At 39.4% G+C, this 24,350-nt stretch overlaps 1 protein-coding gene across 2 annotated transcripts in view; it reads right to left on the bottom strand.

Annotated features, from left to right (window-relative positions):
* TMOD3 (tropomodulin 3) overlaps window positions 1-24,350 on the bottom strand; it is a 91,851-nt gene that overhangs the window by 49,529 nt on the left and 17,972 nt on the right. For both annotated transcript variants that reach the window (XM_060097337.1, XM_060097336.1), the window contains exon 2: window positions 1,575-1,768. In XM_060097337.1, coding sequence (XP_059953320.1) covers window positions 1,575-1,700 — 126 coding nt within the window. In that variant the 5' untranslated portion in view covers window positions 1,701-1,768. The remainder of the gene's footprint in view (window positions 1-1,574; window positions 1,769-24,350) is intronic.

A 24,350-nucleotide genomic window follows, 5' to 3' on the forward strand; every position in this document is an offset into this window, starting at 1 on the left:
TAGCCCAGAGCCACTGAAATTATTCAAACTATCCAATTCTAAACTTGCTCAAATCTGCCCACCCTGCCTCACCTATTCCTTCCCTTGGAAACCACAAGAAAAGTTCTGGGCCACACTTGCACCTCACTCCTACCTCCTGACCAACCCAGCTGCTCCCCCATGTGGCCCTGCGTGGCTTGGTGCGCCTCCTGCTGTTGGGAACTGAAAGTAATAAACTCTTCTTCAAGGAACTTTCCATGTATGGTATCTCACCAGACCTGATTAAAACAAAATCCCAGGTACATTTTAAATCAGGAGGGTATGCTATTAGTATGTTGTGAGTAGAGGCCAGGGATGCTGCAAAACACCCTACAATGTACAGGGCAGCCCCACAGCAAAGAATTATCCAGCCCCAAATGTCAACAGCGCCAGGGCTGAGAAACCCTGGACCAGATGAACTCTTATGCTCCTACCATTTGATTCAAATAGGTCTGATAGGCTGAATTGCCTGGAGCAGATACTGCTGTGACATGCAAAACAGCACTGTTATTCTGAGTTACCCCCCACAGACTTAGGTGCACTGAAAAATCTTCCCCATAGTAACAATTATGGTTAAGGGATTTGATCAGTGGTATTGACACATTACCCAAGTGCTAAAGTAATGCTGAGAAAAGGAGTGTAATTCTCAATATAAATGAGAAAACCTTCTAGCAGGAAATAAATGTGTGGTAGTGACAAGAACATTTTCATAAAACAAACTCTTACCACAGTCCTTAAAAGGCACTAAAAGTCAATGTCTTTTTTTTTTAAGTCAGTGTCTTGTCATAATAAAATGCGGTAAAAAAAAAGCAGCCTAGCAAATAGCCATTACCTTCAGATCAATGAGCCACAACCTTAGTGTTCTCCCCTCACTGCCTCCCAGCCGCATACGCCCAGCCACAACAACCGCTCCAGACATACCAGGGATTAACAATCCCAGGGTCAAGGGTCTCCACCTTAGCCTTATGTAATGCATAAGGTAAGCAACGGCCATTTTGCAAAATAAAACATATATACATATATTCACGTCTGCTCTACATGGATTGCAGTATTGCCCAGAGTCTGCTTAGATCTATTCTACCAATAACTAGAAACTTTGATCCAATTTGGTCAGCATCTTTCAGAAAGGTAATAATTAGATTTTAAGGTCATGAAGGACCCTCTAGAGACACTCTCTACACTGTAGCCATCCTGGTACAGAAGCCCTGAAGAGGCATAGAGGCTGGCGTACGTCAAAGAGCTAATCATCTGCTGCATTTTACCAAAAACATTCTTCCCAGCCCAGAGAGAAAAGATTTCCTAAAGGGAAGAAAATTTCAGGAGATGTTTGAAAATAAAAATGTTGTAGAAAATAGTTTAGAACAGTCATGTCATTAGAGATACCAGGCAGACGTGGGGGTACTGGAAAGGAGGCCAAAAGTTCATTTGGATAAAGAGGAGGAGGGGGATGGCAGTGTCAGGGAAAAATCATGGAAAAGCTAACTGTTCAAAGGCAGCTACTTAGTATCAAGGGGTTTGAAAAATTATTTCATTTTTCTGTATTGCCTAGCACCTACCTCGGGGTCAAGATCATCCAGCACAGTTTCCAGTTGTTTCAGTTCTATTTCTGATAGATTCCCAAGGAGTTCATCTTCATCAACGTCCTTGTACTTTTCTAAGTCCTTCCGGAATGGTAGTGCCATGGTTTGCAGTCACTTAATTTTTGCTATTCAGTACAGTCAGAAGTGATTTCTTATTTTTTTTCTTAAAGCTATGGAGAGAAGAAACAAAAACATTTAAAATATTAAGTCATCCCCACCTAATTAGATCTATTTTAGGTTAAATGAAATGTAATTTCCATGTGTCATATATTCTTTGACTATGTAACACACACTACCCTTGCCTATGAATCATTCAATGTCTTTACCTTTTGTCTTTTGTTGCCAAAAAGCAACCAAACAAAAACAAAAAGCCACACTGGGAAAAAAGAGGGGGAGGAGAGAATAAAATTGAAATCCATTAAAACAGTTACTTGACAGAATTTAGATTCCTGATAACTGAGCTTTAGGGGGGAAGAACTTATAATATGTACCAAAATATAATTTTTTCCATCAATTGCTTTCAAATGATTGCTACCAGTACCAGAATACTTTGTTTAAGCACAGTATGTTTGAGGCATGCTTGTTTTCCTGTAAATTGCTTAGAACATTATTTTCTGACTCAATATTAATATAGGAGAGATATTAATATACTTCCATGGGAGGAATGGCCATTGGAAAAAACATTTTTTGAAAAGGTTCATTTAAAAATTTTTTTTGCATTTTTTCTTCTAATTTATATTTTGTTGCATTATGAAAACAATACATTTATTTGGCAAAGTAATCTAGGTTACAAGTTGAAATAAAAGAAAATTCTGAAGAAAGTGCACTGATTATTTTTTAAATATGAAATATTCGATGTATTCTAACCAATACATACTAGCATTCTTATTAGGAAAAGGTATTTTTAAAGGAAAAAAACATAGCATTCTGAAAAGGTTTCATTCAGCAAAATATTCAAAACCATGCTGGGATATGTCATCCACTGACTGGCAAGATTGGTCAGGAGGGTCTGGTGGCAGGAAAGGATCTTCACCATTTCCTCACCATGTTCATCTCTCCCAAACAGCTATGAAGTGACTCAAAAAGCAGCATCTTTCCAGATATAGCAGGACTATTCTATAGGGGAAAAAAAGTACTTAAAATAAGTACTGCAAAAAGCGTGAAGTAAAAATGAAGTATTTCTATAAATTCTAGCCATATATGTGGATCATTTGCCTCATAAAATGTTCCTATGTGAATAAGAAATAATCCTTAGACTTCCTGATTTGGCTAAATTTTTCTTGGCTGTAAAACGCCCAGTACTTCAAAGTCTGATATACTTTCTACTCCCTTCTCCCAAGTTTTCCCAACTTAATATTTTAACGAATACATTTTCCTCCTCAAACTAGAAACATTTTATGGACCCTTTTATGTGTTTTCATATCCTATGAAGACAGGAAGGTTCACCACAGGGGTCTGTCAGCTAGCAAGCATCTGGGACGAATAACAAGCAAATTAACAGAGCTGTGCTTATGCAGATGTTAACTTGCAGGCATTTTGTGTAACTGCCCAAGACAGGTCTGGGTTACACCTGTTCTACTGGCACTTCATTGGTTGAGCAGCTACCCTGGATTTTTTTCGCTTTTTTGAACACATAATTATCATTGTTGTCATTACTAAGTTTGGTAAACATTCTTTGTATTTCCAACTTTAAGACAACAAGCTTACCAAGTATCCTGAGAGTGTATTTTCTCAATTAAAAATAATACAGTCTGAGGAGACGATTCAATAGAAGGTAGCAGCACTTTCAAATATATTAACCGTAAAATGCAATTTTAAAGAAGGTGGCACAGGACTTCCCTGGTGGTGCAGTGGTTAAGAATCCGCCTTCCAATCCAGGGAACACAGGTTCGAGCCCTGGTCCGGGAAGATACCACATGCCACTGAGCAACTAAGCCCGTGTGCCACAACTACTGAGCCTGCGCTCTAGAGCCCGTGAGCCACAACTACTGAGCCCATGTGCCACTACTACTGAGGCCCACACACCTAGAGCCCGTGCTCCACAACAAGAGAAGCCACCACAATGAGAAGCCTGCGCACTGCAACGAAGAGTAGCCCCCACTCGCCACAACTAGAGAAAGCCCACGCACAAAAATGAGGACCCAACGCAAACATACATACATACATACATACATAAGTAAATAATTCACTTAAAAAAAATAAAATAAAATAAAGAAGGTGGCAGGCAACTTTAGGAGAAAAAATAAGTAGATGAACATTTTGAAAAAATACTCCCTTTATTAAAATACCAATGGTATGGTATTTGAGACAGATAAGGGTAAGAAATTGATAAAAGTACATGAATAGTTACCATGAGTAAGTATTTAGTTTTCACTATTCTTTAATGTTTGGACAATCAATCCAAAAAGTTTTTAATGTAGTTTATATTTTTGAGGTTTATAACATACAATAAAACCAACTTCTTGTTCAATAAATATTTCAAAGAAATACATATTATTTTGAGTATCCCCTCACTTTACTCTCAAGTGTTCCAGTTTGGGCCATAAATTCAACGGTCATCCTACTAATAAGGTATTATAATGGGCAATATGATAGGAATGAGGTGTTAGGGGCAAAGGCAATGTTATATGCCACCCAGGGTCTATAGGTTTGGAATATGACATCCCTTAGAGTGACTAAACAGGTTACTCCAGAGATGGCTCCTTATCCCAAAGTAAAATCTGTCAAACAAAGCATGTTTATAGTATTGCTTAAAGATCAATAAAATGAACACCATGAACACACCACCCAGCCTCAGAAAGAAAACATTACTTTGTACTCTCATGTTCCCCTTTCCAGTTGCATCTCTTCCCCCAAAAGAAGTAGCCATTGTACTGAATTCTGAATTAATCATTTCCTTACTTTCTTTAGTTTTACCTTAAATGTACATATCTTTAAACAGTTTTAGTTTTGCTATTTTTTGCACATATATATATATATGGACTCACACAGTATGTATCCTTCTGTGACTTGGTTTTTACACTCAGCATTGCTTTGAGTTCATGCTTAGAGCTGAATTTCTTTCATTTTCATTTCTATATAATATGCTGTTATATAAATGAACATCTGAATTACTTGTAGTCTTTCCTGCTCTACTTTTCTGCTGTTACCTATTTCCTGGTATACATGTGAAAGAGTTTCTCCAAGTTGTCCAAACCTAGGAATGGAATTGCTGGGAAAAGGGTATGGTATTACTCAAGTTTACTAGGTAATGTCAAACTATTCTCAAAGTGGTTGTACCAATTCACATTCCTAGAAGATTCAATGCATGACAATTTCATGTTGCTCATCCTTGCTGATTGCTGATATTATCAGTTGTTGTGGGGGGTTTTTGCCCATTCTGGTAGATGTGAAATGATATTTCATTGTGGTTTTAATTTGCATTTTGCTGAGTTATGATGAGGTTGAGTATCTTTTCATACGTTCTTGGCCTTAGTCACTTAGACATAGTGGTGTTCCTTAGTCTGTGAAGAATCTTTGCTCGTTTGTTTTTTTTTTAATAAATTTATTTAGTTTATTTATTTTTGGCTGCGTCAGGTCCTCATTGCAGCGAGTGGGGGCTATTCTTTGTTGCGGTGCGCAGGCTTCTCATTGCAGTGGCTTCTCTTGTTGCGGAGCATAGGCTCCAGGCACATGAACTTCGGTAGTTGTGGCAGGAGGGCTCAGTAGCTGTGGCTCCCAGGCTCTAGAGCGCAGGCTCAGTAGTTGTGGCGCATGGGCTCGTTGCTCTGCGGCATGTGGGATCTTCCCGGTCCAAGGGTCGATCCTGTGTCCCCTGAACTGGCAGGCGGATTCTTAACCACTGCACCACCAGGGAAGCCCTCTTTGCCCATTTTTATATTGTGTTATCTTTAAAAAAAAAAAGTAGATGCTCTTTACTATATTCTGGATACTAATCTTGTCAGTTATATGTTAAAAATCTCAGGTCTCCCTGGTGGCGCAGTGGTTGAGAGTCCGCCTGCCGATGCAGGGGACACGGGTTCGTGCCCCGATCCCGGAGGATCCCACATGCCGCGGAGCGGCTGGGCCCGCGAGCCATGGCCGCGGGGCCTGTGTGTCCGGAGCCTGTGCTCCGCAACGGGAGAGGCCACAGCAGTGAGAGGCCCGCGTACAGCAAAAAAAAAAAAAAAAAAAAAAAAAATCTCTTCCATTTTCTTTCTTTTTTTTTTTTTTTCAGTATGCGGGCCTCTCACTGTTGTGGCCTCTCCCATTGCGGAGCACAGGCTTCGGACGCGCAGGCTCAGCGGCCATGGCTCACGGGCCCAGCCGCTCCGCGGCATGTGGGATCTTCCCAGACCGGGGCACGAACCCGTGTCCCCTGCATCGGCAGGCGGACTCTCAACCACTGTGCCACCAGGGAAGCCCTCTTCCATTTTCTTTTAATTCATTAGTTTATTAAGGTATTTCTAGGGGGAAACATATCAAAGTGTTTTTCATTTAATCATTTAAGGAATTTACTTCTTTGGCTTGTTTTTTCCTTTTCAAAGCAATGGAAAGGCATTTCCTTCAAGTTCGGATTATGAAATCTTGCCAAGAACTTCCAGGTACTATACCAGAGTTTCCCAGAAGCTTCAATTCTGCTTCAGTAAAAAGCAAACAACTGCTGCTCATCCTACCTAATGCTGCTCAAAACTCACCACAAGTGTTCACATGCTCAGAGTCTCTAACTTGATTGTACCTTCTCTCTCAACTCTCATCCTTTACTGGGGATTACCTGTGTGCTGACAGTGTGCCAAGTATTAGCAAGAGAAGCTCAGAACTCCTTAAGAAGGGAAGCTCTGGAAGCCGTGCTTTGCTCTGCTTTCTGTCCCATGGATAACATGTCCTCTCTTGCTTGTCCTCTGCCATCTGTATATTGGAAGGGGAACAAATTCTGAATGGTTTCAGCCAGTGTGCTAGAAAAGTATCTTAAATCTACACTAGGTCTACAGGAACTTTTTTAAATCCCCAAGCTAATGTAAAATACATTTCATAAAAATACACTTCATAATCTACACAGCACAGGAACAGATTTTTTTAACCATAATATTCTCAGTCTTTTTTTTTTTCTAAAGGTTGTATATAAGCAAAAGTTAGTTTTGCCAGATAAGTTAGGTAAACTTTCAGGCGGATGTAGAAAATCTTTTAACTTGAAATTCTGGTATGATCAGACTGTTTAATTCTCCATCCTTAACTCACTTTTTAGAGCAGTGGTTTTCATGTTTTAGACTGAATCAGAACCCCCTGGAGGGCTTGTTAGGACACCACACCTGGGCCCCACCCCCAGTTTCCTGATTGAATAGGTCTATACGGTAGGGCTGAAAATCTGCATTTTTAACCAGCTGCCAGGTGGTGCTGATACAGCTGGTCAGGAACTAGGCTTTGAGAGGCACTGCTCTAGAGGAACTGACTTCATAAATTTGTAAATTCTGACAACTAGGTCTCACATTCTTGTGGCAGTCTATCTTGTCCTACTCACAGGCTGTAGAACTTTGTTAAAATAGTCCCCAGAGTCTATGGGATCTGTTGCCATGGTACGCTTTCCTTTTCACTCTGCCACTGCTTCACTGGATTTCAGTTAGCGGAGGCAATACCGAGGAACATAAGGAAACTCCTGGAGTATTCTGGGCCAAAAGCTTTCATTCCATTAACCAACTTTCTTTTCATGTATTACTAGTCTCTAGAATCCTCCTTATTTTTCACACAAGACTTTCAGGACCGTTAATTTCCAGGTGGATTCTCAGCCATCTCATTTCACAGATGTTTTAAATTTTAGCTTTCTATTTAGATACTTTTTAAATAGCTGTATTCTAGATCTTTGGGATCTTTTTTATAATTAATTAATTAATTAATTAATTAATTAATTAATGGCTTGCTGGCTCTTCGTTTCTGTGCGAGGGCTTTCTCTAGTTGCGGCAAGTGGGGGCCACTCCTCATCGCAGTGCGCAGGCCTCTGACTATCGCAGCCTTTCTTGTTGCGGAGCACAGGCTCCAGACGCGCAGGCTCAGTAATTGTGGCTCACGGGGCAAGCCGCTCCGCGGCATGTGGGATCCTCCCAGACCAGGGCTCGAACCCGTGTCCCCTGCATTGGCAGGCAGATTCTCAACCACTGCGCCACCAGGGAAGCCCCTGGGATCATTTTAAATGAAGCACTGTTGTGAGATTTCAGATGCCATATTTACATTTATTTATCATTGCATCAGCACCAGGTAGAACTGCCTTAATTGTTCTAAACTAATACAGAGGCAGTCTTAATACCTAAATGATGCATTTGTACAAAATGGAGACACAGCACTACGTAACCAAAGGTTGCTCTGAGATTCAAACATAGAAAAATAGTAGAAGGGGACTTCCCCACTGGTCAAGAATCCATCTTTCTATGCAGGGGACACAGATTCAATCCCTGGTCAGGGAACTAAGATCCCACATGCCACAGGGCAAATAAGCCCAAGCGCTGCAACTACTGAGCCCACGTGCCTCAACTACAGAGCCCACGCACTCTGGAGCCCACACGCCACAACTAGAGAGAGAAAAACCAGCATGCCACTAGAGAGAAGCCCGCACGCCGCAACGAAACATACAGCATACTGCAACGAAGATCCCGTGTGCTGTAACTAAGACCTGATGCAGCCAAAAATAAATAAATAAATAAAATGTTTAAAAATCTGTATAAAAAAGAAAAATAGTAGAAGAGCTATACCTGCACATGGCAGATGGTCAGAGAGGCACAGTGAACTCAAAGAGAACTTGTACTGAAGCAGTCAGTGCCATATTCCCATCGATGGCAATTTAGTTTTTGCAAAAATCAATTAACACTAGGATCCACAATAATTTTTTAAGAGAAATACTTCTCTATTTAACCAATCTCCACTTATTTTCCTTCAGTTTCACATTGTTTTATAGAGTAAGGTCTTGACACTATTAAGAAAAAAAACTGGAATTACATGATTCAAAGTTACATTCTCTCAAAATATGAGGTGTTAACCCCCATTTCATCACTATTTCAACAGGGCAGGCTCAGAGTTCAGCCTCTTATCTGTTCTCTCTTAAATGCACACATGTGATCATGTTGTTCTCCAGTTCAAAAATCTAAAATAGACTCATAGTACCTTCAATGGGGTTAGGCAAAGTACAGTGTCAGTGGGCCAAACTCGGCCTGTTGCCTATGGCTGTGAATAACGTTTTACTGGAACATAGTCCCATTCATTCACTTACGTATTGTCCATGGCTGCTCTTGTGCTACAATGGCAAAGTTGAATAAATGCAACAGAGACCCATATGGTCTGTAAAGCCTAAAGTATTTACTATCTGGCCCTTCAAAGAAAAAGTTTGCCAAGCCCTGACCTATAAGATAAAGTCCAAATTCCTCAGCATGATATATGTAGTTCACAACCAGGTCCCAGCTAGCTTTCTATTATAATATTATCTCTGGCTGCTCACCATCACATAGCCTATAGGCCAAATAGGCCCCAAAGTTTTAGGTCTCTAGGCCATTTGCTTATTTCATTCCCTCTCTCCACAATGCATGCATTCTTTCTCATTTACCTCTGTCCTCAAACCCCTACATATTCTTCAAGGCCTAGCTAAAATGTCATACATATCTTCCCTGAAATTTTCCCTGCTCTCCTGTTTGATCGGACCCCCAGGAAAGATTAGTATCTTCAACTGATAAGATCAACATACGGTAAGAGAATGTTTCCCAAAAAAGTAGATAGAACAAATGACTATAGAATGATGGTAACATAACCATGGAAAGAAGGCAGTAAGCAGGCAGATATAAGAAAATGGGGTTCATTAAGCAAGATTTGGCCGTGTTCATGAAGCACAAAGGAGGTATGATATCCTGACCAGCAGACGTGATTGGTTGGTTCCCACTGCAGTTATATGTCCCATCTGAAGAAGCATCAGATGGCCAATGCCTGATGTCATTCGACATTTACATCACTCAATTCCCCTTATTCCTCTCCATGCTCACACCAAGTAATCTTCTAATTAAAACTTGGCTATTCATGTAGTCTTCCTCACTGTAAATTAATAAACTGATGTTTTGACTTACGCACCAGTCTTTTATGAGTGTGGTTAGTATGGGTCACTTTTTAAGAAATTAGGCACCTATTGGTGGATTGAAATCAGGTCTCTGCAAAAGCAAAGCTGAGGACCATCACATGAAATCCTATCCCAAGGATGGCTGGTCAGCTACTCCTAAAGACACCCTCTATCTCATGTCAAACCAACAATGACAGTGTATTAGGTCATCTTCGGTCTCTCTTGCTGGACACTGTAAGCCCCTTGATGAAGAGAGATTCTCTCCTAGATCTCATTTCTTACTGGGTTGCCATCACCAGGTGCAGTACGTGGTTACACACAGTTAAGCCAAATTTGATTTAATTGGATCATATATCAGTCTCTCCTTTCCCTTTTTTGGTAGTTCCCTCTACCTGCCCCAGATATCTAGTATCTCTCTTGCTCCCTCACTCTATTTCCCTTATCACAACTAACAAGGCACTGATAATCAGTCCTTGATACTTCTGCTAATCCTTTACAACCTCTGCATTGTTCATCTTTTCTTCCCTCAGTGTCAAACCATTTTGGCTCAGAGTTCTCTGCTGTCTAATCTTCCCTAGTTAAAACAAAAGAAAAACATCTGATTATCAGTCACCAGACCTCTGAAATTAAATACATGCCCTGATGATGATTTGATTTTCTTTTGAGGAGAAATGAATTTCCTCCTTGGGAGATACCAAGCCTTACACGTCAGACGTGCTGGGCTTATGACTGCGTGTCTTTTCCTCACTGGCTTCTCCTAGGACCCCTGGGTACTAAACCAACCTGACCCGCCAGATCAGAAACTTCTTTTTTTCTGTCACAAGATTCCCAGGTGATTGTTTTCCAATATATTTACTGTTCATTTAACAAATATTTTTGAACATCTTCTGTACCAGAAATTGACTTGTTCCAGACAATAGGCATAAGAATTATACAAGACAGACAAGTTCCTTGCTCCAGTTTAAAGGTGGTGGAAAGACAAAAAACAATGAACAAAAAACCAAGGTAATAACAGATAGCAATAAATATGATAAGGAAAAACCCAGGACAATGCTATAGGAGAAGTGAGGGTGGGGAAAGTTACTTTAAGTGGTTCAGATAGACTGTTCTGAAAGGTGACTTTTAAGCCAAGATCTAAAGGTCTCTCGCAACTCTCTCAGCCTAGGACTCTGCTAACAGCAGCAATCTAGGTGAAAAACAATGGTGGCTTTGCTTGAAGTTGTAGCTGTGGAGACAGAAGTGGGAAAAAACATGTGACATATTTTAGAAGCAAAGCCAAAAGGACTTGTTCACAGACTGGCTGTAAGGAGATAAGGACAAAAGATGCCCTAAGGGATGACCTCTGTGTTAATTTCAGTTAGTATTTAATAATTTTTGTTGTTGTTGTTCCATACCTATTTTTTCTGAAGAGCTGAACATGGCCCTATGCCACCTATATTTCTAGGTCTGAAAAAAAAAAGGTTCTTGGTTAATATTTTCATAATCATTTGTTTTGAGATCCACATTGTAAACTGTTCTCATAAGACAAATCTTGAACACCCATAATAATAATAACCAATTAACGAAACAAAATAAACCAATTAAAAATTACTAAATAAAACAATTGCTGGCTATGGTCTTTAAATATATTTGTAGGTTAAACAAAAGTGCCTGTCTATGTTAATACTATTTCTGGCATCATCTTTTGCAAAGAGCTGAGACTAAAAAGTGAAACAAGCAAATATTTTCATGATTTAAAAAAAAATTATACAATTACTGTTCCAAACTTATTTTTCTCTCCAATATTTTTAATACTTATAGTCAAACTGCTGAAGAAGAGATGATCATGAATTTGGCACCCAGCAATCACTGTGATTTCAAGATCCACACTGCTGACCCTCAACACCTAGTCTCTGAGTTCCTTGACCTTCTCTCTTCTGATGGTCCCGTCCTCTGCCCTACCTCAGCTCTACATCCCTATGGTTGTAACCTAGTTCTAATCATTACCAATAATTGTACCCCTCCATAACTCTCAATTTCTTTGATCCTCTCTCTCTGGAACTCCTCTAGCAAAACCCCAATCCTGGTTAAAACGCTCTTCCTACTTCTCACCTGTACCAGGGTGACAGATAAAGCAGGAGAAAAACACACCAACTGACCAGCCATATTTAATATTTATCACCACTAACATCAGAGTGCTGCCCACTAATCCCACTGCATTTCCCTAGTCCAGTGAGTCTCCCACAATCTGACTATTTTGCTTCTTCTTTTCCCTCAGACCTTTAATATTTCTTATCTATCACTCTCAGATGAAGACCCTACCTTAATATTTCACTGACAATATAGAAGCAAACATAAAAGGATAACTAAGCTCCCACTGCTACATCTACCAACCGACCTAAATTTGTACCCATATACTCTATCTTCTCTCTTGTTTTTATAGATAAACTGTCCAGACTCTTATCTAAGGCGAATTCCACTGCCTGTGACCAAATCCCATCCATGCTCATTTATACAAGATCACTTCAATAATTGGGCCCTTTTTCTACAGGATCATGCCCATCAGCATACAGACTGTAACATACCTCCCAAATTAAAAACAAGCATTCCTTTGACTTTATATCCCCCTCCAGACACTTCGCATCCCCCTCCCATCAATTTCTTGGCTTCTCTCTATAGCAGAATTCATTGAAAGAACTGTTTTTGGTATCCCAAGTTCCCTCCCTCTTATTCTCTTATACCTTCTCCAATTTGGCTTTTGTTCCCAGCATTTACTCCACCCAAACTGACCTTGTCAGCAATGACCTGCATGGTGCCAAATCCAGCTGTCAATTCTTTTTTTTAATTTTAAAATATTTTATTAATTACCTATAGTATATTATTACATTTTATAAATTACATATAGAACTGTACATCATTCTGATGTACAGTTCTGTGAGCTTTGATAAATGCAGAGAGTTGTACAACCACCACCATAATCAAGATACGGAGCCATCAATTCTTAGTCCTCATCTTAGGAGGCCTATGAGAAGCAGCAACTGACAAAAGATCACTCCTTTATCCTAAAACACTTTTCTTACTTGGCTGTGGGGACATTATTTTCTCTTGGTCTCCTTTTATCTCTCTGACTCTCCCACCTCATTCTCCTTTGCTAGTTCCTCCTCATCTTTCCTACCTTTAAATGTGGGAGTGCCCCCAGGACTTAAGTTCTTTGGACAGCTTCTCTTTCTATATTCACTCCCTAGGTGATTTCATACATTGACAACTCTTGGATTTATATCTCCAATTTGGATCTCTCTCCCCAACTCCAGACTTAAAAATAACTACCTATGTAACATCTCTACTTGGACGGCTAACAGGTATCTCAAATGTGAATGAACAAAACAGACTCTTGGGCTTCCCTGGTGGTGCAGTGGTTGAGAGTCCACCTGCCGATGCAGGGGACACAGGTTCGTGCCCCGGTCCGGGAAGATCCCACATGCTGCGGAGCGGCTGGGCCCGTGAGCCATGGCCGCTGAGCCTGCGCGTCCGGAGCCTGTGCTCCACAACGGGAGAGGCCGCAGCAGTGAGAGGCCCGCGTACCACAAAACAAAACAAAACAAACAGACTCTTAATTTTCTCCCCCAGACCTGCTCTTGCCATGTTTTTATCATTTAATAAACAGCAACTCCATTCTTTTAGTTGCTCAGTCCACAAATTTTGGAGTTAACTTTGACTTCTCTCACACTCCGCATCTGATCCATCAAACATTTGGCTCTATCTTTAAAATATCATGGACTTACCATCTACACTGCTTCCACTCTGGTCCAAGTCATCAACATCTCATTCCTGGACCACTGCAATCTCCTCCTAACTGGAGCTCCTCCTCCCACTCTAATGCCCATACAGCCTATAGTCTATTTTCTGCTAAGGTACCAGAGCTATCTTATTCTTTTTAACTGAAGTTTTTATTGAGATAGTTATAGATTCATATGCAGTTGTAAGAAACAACACACAGGGATCCCTTGAACACGTTGTCCAGTTCTCCCTGATGGCAACATTTTGCAAAACTATAGTACATCACAATGAGCATACTGACATTGATATAGTCCACTGATCTTATTCTGATTTCTCCAGTTTTACTTGTACTCATATTTGTGTATGTGTGTATAGTATGTTCCATACAATTTTATCACCTTTTAGGTTTGTGTATCCACTACAGTCGAGATACTGAACAGTTTCAACACCACAAAGATTCCCCATATTGTCCTTTTATAACCACACCCATCTCCTTCTCTAACCCCTGGCAAACAACTTATCTGCCCTCCATTTCTAAAATTAAGTCATTTTAAAAATGCTATATACATAGGATCATACAATATGTAACCTTAGGGATCATTAAGCATAAATTCCTAAAGATTCGTCCAAGTTGCTGTGTATCGATAGTTCACTTTTAAAATTGTATTCCATGGTATGTATTTTCTGCAGTTTAACCATTCAGATGTTGAAAGACAGTTCTTGACTACTACAAATAAAGTGCCTATTTGTGTACAGGTTCTTGTGTGAACTGGCCAGATTCCATTACCTCTGCTACTCACAATCTTCTAATGGCATCTCATCTCAATCAGAATAAAAGCCAAATGGCTTTACAATGGTCCACAGGCCGTACACAATACCCCCACCCCACTAAGCCTCAACTCATCTCCAACCATTCTCCACTTTGCTCACAGCACTTCAGCAACTCTGATCTTCTTGCTCTTCCTCCAACAAACCAGGCATACTCCTGCCTGAGGGCTTTTGCACTTGATGTTCCTTCTACCTGTAAAACTCTTCCCTGAAACAGCTAAATGACCTGTTCCCTCACTTCTTTAAGATCTCTGCTTAAATATCAATTGCTTAGAGAGGACTTCCCTGTCCACTATATACAAAATATCAACTCCCACAGGCCCCTCCACTACTGCACTAGGCCATCTCTATTTTCTTACCCTGTATTTCCCTCTATATTATTATCTGACATGCTATATACTTATTGATTCATCATCTATATCTTGTCACTAAAATCTAAACTATATTCAGTCAGAGACTCTCTTTTGTTCACTACTACATCCTCAACAGAGAATAGATCATGGCACATACCAAGTACTAAAAAACAGCAGATATATGTAATTTCAAGGCTAAGTGTAAACTTATTAAAGTCACTTAAGTTAACCTGGAGTCATTCAAGATTATTGAAACACTAACCTCTTACCTTTATATGACAGTAGCTTTGTTTATGATGTTTCTTCCTAGATCAAAGTTAAGAAGTTGTTTAAGAACTAAATCAAGGCTTATTTATTAAGAAGTAAATAAATTAAGCTAAGAATAGGATAGTTAACATTCGACTGAGCTGCCTAACTCTGTATTTTTAAGTTTCTCATATTAAATTGCTGAGATGGCCTGGCTTTTTTTTTTCTTCATAACTTGCCTTTTTAAAAATAAAAATACAGGGCCTCCCTGGTGGCGCAAGTGGTTGAGAGTCCGCCTGCTGATGCAGGGGATGCGGGTTCGTGCCCCGGTCTGGGAGGATCCCACATGCCGCGGAGCGGCTGGGCCCGTGAGCCATGGCCGCTGAGCCTGCGCGTCCGGAGCCTGCGCGTCCGGAGCCTGTGCTCCGCAGCGGGGGAGGCCACAACAGTGAGAGGCCCGCATACCGCAAAAAAAAAAAATAAAAATAAAAATAAAAAATAAAAAAAAAAATAAAAATAAAAATACATATACCTACCAGCATGGCTAAAATGAAAAAGAATGACAATACCAAGTGTAGACAAGGATGTGTAGCAATGATACGCATAATTTGCTAATGGAGTACAAATTGATTCAACCACTTGGGAAAAGTATTTGGTAGTATCTACTAAAACTAAACATACTCATACCACAATGGTGTAGCAGTTTCACTCCTAGCCATCTACCCAAGAGATGGCTAGGAGTGAAATAGTGTTTGTGTTAATAAAATAAGATGTACAAAAATGCTCACTGCAGCTTTACTCATAATATCTCCAAACTAATAGAAAATGAGCCAAATGTCCATTATCAGGAGAATACACAAATGAACTGTGGTACAGTTATAAAAGACAATTCTTCATTAAAGAGCAACTATGATTATGTGCAAAAACATGAATGAATCTCACATGTATTATGTTGCAGCCAAAAAAAATAAAATAAAATAATAAAATAAACACACAAAAAATACTTATAAAATAAAATAAGTTATCTCTACCTGGAGATTTTAACATTTAAAGCATCTAAATGTTGTCCCATTTAATGTCGGCCTTTAGTTTCATCTCTGCTGGTCTGAGGAACATTCTCTTTGATGGAGAAGGCTGGAGTAAAGAAAGTCATCTATTCCTGGCATTGCTAAAGCACAGGCTGAGTATGAATATCTGTCTGGGATATTGTGCAGCAGATTCCTCAACTGAAAGGGAGTTTAAGAGTCTCATAAGGTCATTTCCTTTTTATGAGCTTATGATTCTAGATAACACTAATTATAACCAAAAAATGTACTTAGTGCTCACTGCATCCAAAGCACTACGCACACAGTATTTACCTTCTAAAAAATAAAAACCATTTTATTTTAGTTGTATATTATGTATATTACTTTTGTAGTAAATAAGACATTTTTAAAGGAAATAAGTTGGATGCTAAATCTATCCTTCTGTTCTGTTCACTGCCTCTTCTATACAATGAAGTGAAAAAGCCAGTGCATTAAGTAATGATTTTTGCGGAGTTCTTAGGATGCTATGGTTGACCCAGATGTGGACACATCTGAGTGAGGTAGGTGCTCAGCACACAGAAGTTTGAGAAACTGGTGGTTGATTATTCTGTGTAAAAGTTCTATGGAAACTTACCAACCTTCACTAATTATGAGATTAGCTAAGCAGCCCCATCTTTCCTGTCACTGCAACTGATGCCATCTCCATTTTTAAAAAATGAGATCTGTAGATCCCAAAAGCACAAGGAAAGAAAATAAAGTCTGAAGTCTGAGGGCAGTCTGGAAAAACTTGTTAGGGCCAGAACAGAGAAGAGATTTAATTGGAAGCAGGTTACTGAGGGCAACCTTAAAGTTGAAAGCAGCAAGGTCATTTCTGTGACTATTAGGAGAAATACTTCATAGGTTACTCATAGCACTTCAAAAACAATCTTTCAACAAGACTCTACCGAGAGACTTTGTGGCTCCCATGTGAATACCCCCATTTCCTTTTCTGGCTCAAAGCAGCCAAACCAGCTCCCAGTGGTAGCCCACCTCCTCTCTATTTATTCTTTGTGGAGTTGCAGCAACAGAGGTACAAGGCAAGGTCAGAGAGGAACCCACTCAGTGCTAGGATGAATGCCACACCAGCCACACCCTTAACACACCCGTTTCTCAGTACCAAATGTTTTCCAGTCTTCTTTTTGGTTTGTTTGTTTAATAGATTGGGCAGGGGAGGAAATGCTCAAGCTTTTTAAAAAGTTATTGCAAACTCAAAAAAATCTTAAAATAGGAATGACATCATAAACAAGTCTCTCAGGATAATCAGGTTACAGAGCTCTTTATCTCTGCTGGTTAACCTAAAAAGATTCTTCTACCAGTTATACTGTGGACAAAATCAAATATGACATGAGGTGGCTTGCAGGAAAAACTTATCGGTGCTCAGCCATCAATCAAAATGCTGAATCCATTCCAAGTATATAATGGAGAGACTGAGGGTTTTCTTTCTCTTCTCTACCAAGGGAAGTATCGCTATGACTCATTCTTCCTCTTGCAAGAATTTTCTTAATACACTGAGTTAGTAAAACTATATACAAAATCCTAAAATAAACTAGGCTAGACCTTGAAATCATGCTGAGACCAAGTTGAGTTTTATGCAGGGAACAAACGGTGAACGGCAACATCTTCCCTCAGTTTCACCCTTCTGAATTTCCTGGGCTTCAGACCAGACTTTTTCCTTCATTCTGAAAAATTCTTTTCAACCTTACCAATTTCCCCATCTTCAGATCAATATGTATTTGTATATATTTATTAAGTGCCTATTACATTTAACGTGCTGTCCTGGGGAAGGGAGACATTGGACTGGAGGCGGGTAGGACATAGGGAGAGGAAAGGGACCACGGGAAGGAGAGGAAAAGAATTTCAGAAAATTGTACAAACAGATTGTTGTTCTCTCTCCCCACTTTATAAGTGTTTCTCAAACTGGAATTTAAAAAATTATAAGAATCAAAGACATGGCAAAAATAGGGCACAGAGACTGTAATATTCAACTGTAGATGTAATGTTAAATGCAGATTCAATCTCAACACTTTAAAGTTTTCTTTGGATATACTGTTGTGCTGTCTCAATATGCAAAACTGGTGATCAGCAAAGCTGGGCATATAGTGAAAGCAAATCTGATTCTCCCTCACACCTTCTCTTGCCACCTTCCATCATAAGAGTACAGCCCAGGTGGCACACTGAAAAGAACCCTTCACTGGCATGTCTCTTCTCCACTTCCTTTTACATCCATGGGTATGCAGAACCCTATCCTCTAGCAATGCTGTGTATCAATAATTGTGCCACAAAAAAGGATTAAGAAGTACATCACTGTCCAACTGAAAATGTGTTTATATAGAAAAATATACCTCCATATGAGAAAACTATCCTGGGAGAAATCAACTATTCTCAACAAAATGTGACTTGATGAAGATGTACATAACTGTTGTTGGCAATACTTGCAGACCTGCTGGTTAACAGTTAATAAGGCATAAAAATATTTTGTGTGAAAGCTGTCCCAGCATTCTAGAGTCTTAAAAAAGTTAATGTTTTGGTAATACATGGAACAAAGTGCTCTAAGGAATTACCAGAACTATTCTAAACCACCAAAATAAGCCCATAAGATGTAGAAGATGTCAGAGAAAATATATATTTTTTAATATGAAGTTTTCCCTAATCAATGATCATAAAATAAATACTAACATACACACAGAATATAGCTACTATTGTTATTTGTCTTGTGTATTGTGTTACCTGTATTTGTAATTGCAAAATAATGCATGATCTTGGCCAAAATGTCAAATAGTACAGTTGATAAATGTTGAAAGTAAAACGTTATTTAAGGACCTCCCTACCCTGTCTCACTCTGCTAGTGTTTTAATCCTTCTAGACCAGATTTTGTTTTGAACCAACAATCTCACTCTAATAAAATTCACTCTTTCTCATAAAATTCTACTTTTCCTCCCTTTTTGGGAGGGTGGGTCTGGTCGGATAGTAATGAGGATAAATTTTAAAAGTTTAATGGGAAAACTTTCAGTCTTAAAAATAAATGAGGACTTCCCTGGTGGCACACTGCTTAAGAATCTGCCTGATGGGACTTCCCTGAAGGCACAGTTGTTGGGAGTCTGCCTGCCAATGCAGGGGACGCGGGTTCGAGCCCTGGTCTGGGAGGATCCCACATGCCGTGGAGCAACTGGGCCCGTGTGCCACAACTGCTAAGCCTGCGCTCTGGAACCCACGAGCCACAACTACTGAGCCCGTGTGCTACATACTGAAGCCCGTGTGCCTAGAGCCCGTGCTCTGCAACAAGGAAGGCCACCCACAATGAGAAGCCCACCCACCGCAGTGAAGAGTAGCCCCCACTCACCACAAATGGAGAGGGGCCGTGCGCAGCAGTGAGGACCCAACGCAGCCAAAAACAAACAAATAAATAAATAAATTTATATTAAAAAAAATAAGTGAAAAGAAAGTTCTCAGTTTTAGCTGGACTATGTAACTCAAGCCCCCTTTCTTTCCTAGGATAAGGAAAAGCCTATTTTTAAACTGCCCGATGAATACTTCTGAGTTTTTCCTGAAGATACAACAAACTGTGACAAGTTGATGTACTTAATAGAATTCAATTATGACTCGAGGAGGAAAAACAAAAACAAACCAAAAAATCCAGAAAGAAATCCAGAATTCTTAGGGAGAAAAAAGGCCTAGCACTTAGCTCCTAGCATTGGGGGTCAGTAGATCCATGGACTTAAGGGCTCTGTGACTTTGAGCAAGTTACTTCACTCAGTTTTCTGGGCTAGATGAGGAATAACCAAGATATGTCCTAGTTCTGACAGTAGACTTCTCCAGGTCCAGACACGGGAAATAAAACAGCCTTTTCCCCAGTCAGGGTAAATTCTGCCTCAGTCTTTAGGCAGCCACTAACAACAGATGAGAAGTGGCAAAGGGATGAAGCCTATTCACTTCATTCCCAGGCTCAATGTCATCAGGTCTCTTGTAGCTCTAATGTCTATGATCTTAAGGAAACACTAACTCAAACTTGCCAACATGAACAATGTATAAGCAGAAAGGAAAAATATGAGAGCTGAATCATGCTAGGTAAGCACAGAAACAATAAAGTGAAATACTTTAGGAAAGTGACTTGAAAAACCAGAACAGATTAAACAATGAAAAAAAGTAAATAATGAAGTCAAACATGGGCCTATGTTGTTATGTACTAGAGAAAAAGAAGTTAAAGTGGAATGACCATATTAATAAATGCTTTCTTGAAAGTTGCCAAATAAAGCAAATTTCTACAGGTCATTTCCTATTTTCCCATAATAAAATTAGAACTGTTTCTATGAAAACATGAATTCCTAATACATCATAAATCATAAGAACGAATGCAAAAGAATTTTAATCACAAAATTAAATATAAATTTTAGTAAAACTACTGAAGTATAAAGCAGCACATGCACTTCTGTCTTGTTCTTTATTTCATTTTCTTTTTTTAAAATAAATTTAAACGCATCTAACTACTGTCTCTATTTTAATTAAATATTAAATCCAAGACAATCAAGAGTAGGACAGTACTGGAAGATATTAGGAAAAAGACTTTAGAACAAGGAAAATAGATTGGAAAAATAGATTTGGAATTTAGGAAAGAGACCTTTGGGAAACAGTCTTCATAAAGGCTTTAGTTTCAGATGGTGATATTCTAAGAAATTTTAGAGGAGTCACTCAACCCCATTAATTCATCCATGTCCATTCCTCAAATCTGGCCCACTTTTCTCTATACCACAAGAAACACTAACGGGGCTTCCCTGGTGGCACAGTGGTTGAGAGTCCGCCTGCCGATGCAGGGGACACGGGTTCGTGCCCCGGTCCGGGAAGATCCCACATGCCGCGGAGCGGCTAGGCCCATGAGCCATGGCCGCTGAGCCTGCACGTCCGGAGCCTGTGCTTCGCAGTGGGAGAGGCCGCAACAGTGAGAGGCCCGTGTACCGCAAAAAAAAAAAGAAACACTAACAGTTGACAAATGACCCCTATGGTCCTTCCAAATCTAAAAGTCTAATATCACTCAACTTTTAAAAATAAGTGCCTTGGGAATAACTCTGGAAAGATCCACGAGAACCAGAGACAAACTAGAGAGATAAAGATACAGGGAGAGTGTTCACCAGATATCCAGTGGTCACTTTTGAGTTTTGTATCATGTGCATTTATTTTATTTTTAATTTAAATAATAACTCAATCATTTGTTGCATTTTGTTGCTGTGTATGAAAAAACAGTAACATATATTGCCTCTGACTTTATGCATGCCACCCCCAGGTAATAGCAAAAAGTGCTTTGGTGGAAAAGCAAAACAACAAAAAGCATCAGCCATTAGAGAGTCCTATTAAAAGAATTTCAGAACATTAATTAAGGGGGAAGAAAACTAACAATCTATGAGACCAATAGTAAGAATCATTTAAAGAGATATATAATTAGATATTCTCCAAAGCTCCACAGCTTGGGCCCAAAGGCCCTATATAATTGAGATTTTGAAACTGGGATGGGGCCAGTTTTGGGGTGTTTTATTCCTTTTCCCTAAGGAAATATCAAGAGAAATAACTTTTCTGAAGTTCTGTGCAGGCCTTCAAAGCCTTGTGTTTCTGAACCCTGCCCCTTCCCAGGAACAGTTCCAGTACCTAGGGAAATTTCTGGAGTCTCATAAAGACAGGAAGTAAAAAACAATGCTTTACCAAGCCCTTCCTCCTGGGGGCAAGCAAACTCCTTGCCTGACTAAGCTCTTGCCTTCCTGCTCTAACGATCTTGATCACAGTCACCTGACTATGCTTCCTGAAACACTGCTTTTACATTTCATTCCTTTGCTAAGAATTTTTTTCTTATTTGTTAGGTGCTTGTATTTTGACAGTTTCTCTTGTGATTTTGATAAAACTCCACTTTCCTACTTTCACTACGAATTACTAGGAATCCTCAGCTCTAATCAGGCTGGCTTCCTCAGGGTCTCACAAATATCCTAAGTTCACTTTTACCTTTTTGCCTCATTTGTTTCCCAATATGGTCTGCACTTCTCTTCAACAATTCTCCTTACCCGAAGCCCAAATTTCACTCTCCATCCTATCCAAACTTGCATACCCTTCAAAGACTAGCTCAAGTCCATCTTCTCCAAAGCCTTTCTTAGCTCCTCCAACCCTACTTGGCCTCTTTTCCACTCTGAAGGTCAATAACACTCAGGATGCACCACACCATTTAGCCCCAATACTCGCCATTGATTCAGGCGTCTGGTGCCCCGCCTGCTATGAATGCATGTCCCCCAGCGGAACATGCCCCACTCCTACACGGTGAAGTATTTCATATACACCTTTGGAGAAATAGCACACTTGTGACTTTTAGGGATACCACTCGTTTTACCCTAATCAATTTCAGGGGACTAGGGACATACCAAGTTTGCTATAGCAATTATTGAATTAATTTTCAGAGTAACATGGAGAAGCAGTTATGTTTTGGAGAGGCACATGCCGAAATTTACATAATGTGTCTTGATGTCTCAAGGGGGAAGTGGGGAATACAGAGCCAATCAGAGAGATTTGGAAGGCCCTGGAGTTAGGGTATAATTCTCATCAGGTGGAGAATACCTAAGATGAGAGAATGAGTTCCCTCAGTTAATGCCAAAAAGGAGCCATTCTTCAACAAAATGGTAGTGTCCCACCACTTTGACTCAGTGTCCCAACTATAGAGAACCTCACTGTTAATGAAGTACTATGATATCCAGAGTGAATAACAGAAGCAATAACCAACAGATGGGGTACGTGTATGTAACCGCATGGCAGCCAGGAGCAAGACCACACAACCCACCATAAATGACCTTGGGAAAAAAAGATGACTATCCTCTTATAGACTAAATACAGCACTGAAGAGTTTTTGATAGGAAAATGTTATTTGCTATTATTGAATTGTACACTTAAAAATGATGAATTTTATGATGTGTCAATTATGCCTCAGTAAAATTGTTCAAAAACTTTTTTTGGTGACTTGAGCTGGAGTACTTGCATGTGGTGAAGCATCTGACAGTCCAGTAAGGAGAGGGTATCACAGGTTTTTACTGGAATTTCAAGACAGAAGCCAAAACCTCTGGTGCCAAATTTTTTATCGTATTAAGATAGGAGAGTTCCCTATAAATAATAAAAATTACCAAAATATAGCCTTTGAGAAATACATATACACACACAATAAAAACCAAACCGTATAAAACTAGTGAAATAATAACCATACAGCTAATGTGGATAGTTTCTGAGAAGGGGGAAATGGAAGGGGGTGGGGCTAGAAAGAAAAACAAATTAATATTTAAGCTAGAGATAGCTGAAAAAAGCAGAACTGATGAAAGAAAGGAAGTCTCAGAAGTCACGGTTATTGGCCAAGAAGCTTGGTTTACTGCCCCCAATGTCATAAGGTCTGCCTTGGCATAGGTTCTTTTGAAAAGGGCTAAGGGACATTTTTCCTTTAATAGCAAACAAGGAAAATCAAGAAAGCCACCCAGAAAGAAGTAAAGGCAACTTAATTTAATGCAGAGAAGGAGAGGAGGTTACTGAGAGCTTAGTGCAAGGACCCAAAACAGAAGTTTAGGGTAATACTCAAATTAACACTTATGACACCAACTGTAAACTAATATTTTTAAGTGATAGAATAAAAGTGTCTACATCTTTCTTACATCTTAGAAACAAATTTCTTTCATTTACCTGAGTTTCTCAGATTAACAAAGAGGCCATATGCCATATTCCAACATAATGAAGAGAAAAATAAAGGGATCAATTTTTACTTGCATGCCTATTATTTGCCAGGTATTCACTTTACCAAATACATCTCCTCATAATAACTGCAAAATATTGTTATCCCCATTTCATAAATGATGAAACTTAGGCTCAGAATAAAGAGCCTGGCCAAGGATGTATAACTTCCTTCTCAACAGTAGATGTGAGATTTGAACCTGACCCTAAAATCCATGCTTTTTATACTATATCATACTGCCTCTATAAAATACTTAGTTTCTACCATGCTTTTACTTTTATGTTACTACACACCACACATTAACAGAAGCAAGTTACTGATATGACAGTAATTGGTAAGAAGCCGCAGCTAGAGGCAAAAGCAAAGGAAAAACTATAAAGTAACTAAAGCACTAAAGTGTGGGACAGTTTAATTACCAATAGTCCATGAACTGCAACAACCTCAGAAGGCAATTCAGTAGCACAGAATAATACCTGATGCACACAATAAATTCGAAATTCTATGTCCTCCAAATCATCTTGGTTAAATTAAGTTTGAAGAACTTCATTTAAGAAGACCAGGAAAAGCTTTATAATGCATTTTACCAAAAATGACATTTAAAATAGATTTTTTAAAAAGATCTCAATCTTCTTACAGATATTTCACTTTGTAATCTTAGGCAAGACAGTAAACTACATTTTGTCTCTCTGTTTTTAAAATGAGAAT

Source organism: Mesoplodon densirostris, chromosome 4, assembly GCF_025265405.1.
Source record: "Mesoplodon densirostris isolate mMesDen1 chromosome 4, mMesDen1 primary haplotype, whole genome shotgun sequence".
NCBI lineage: Eukaryota > Metazoa > Chordata > Mammalia > Artiodactyla > Ziphiidae > Mesoplodon > Mesoplodon densirostris.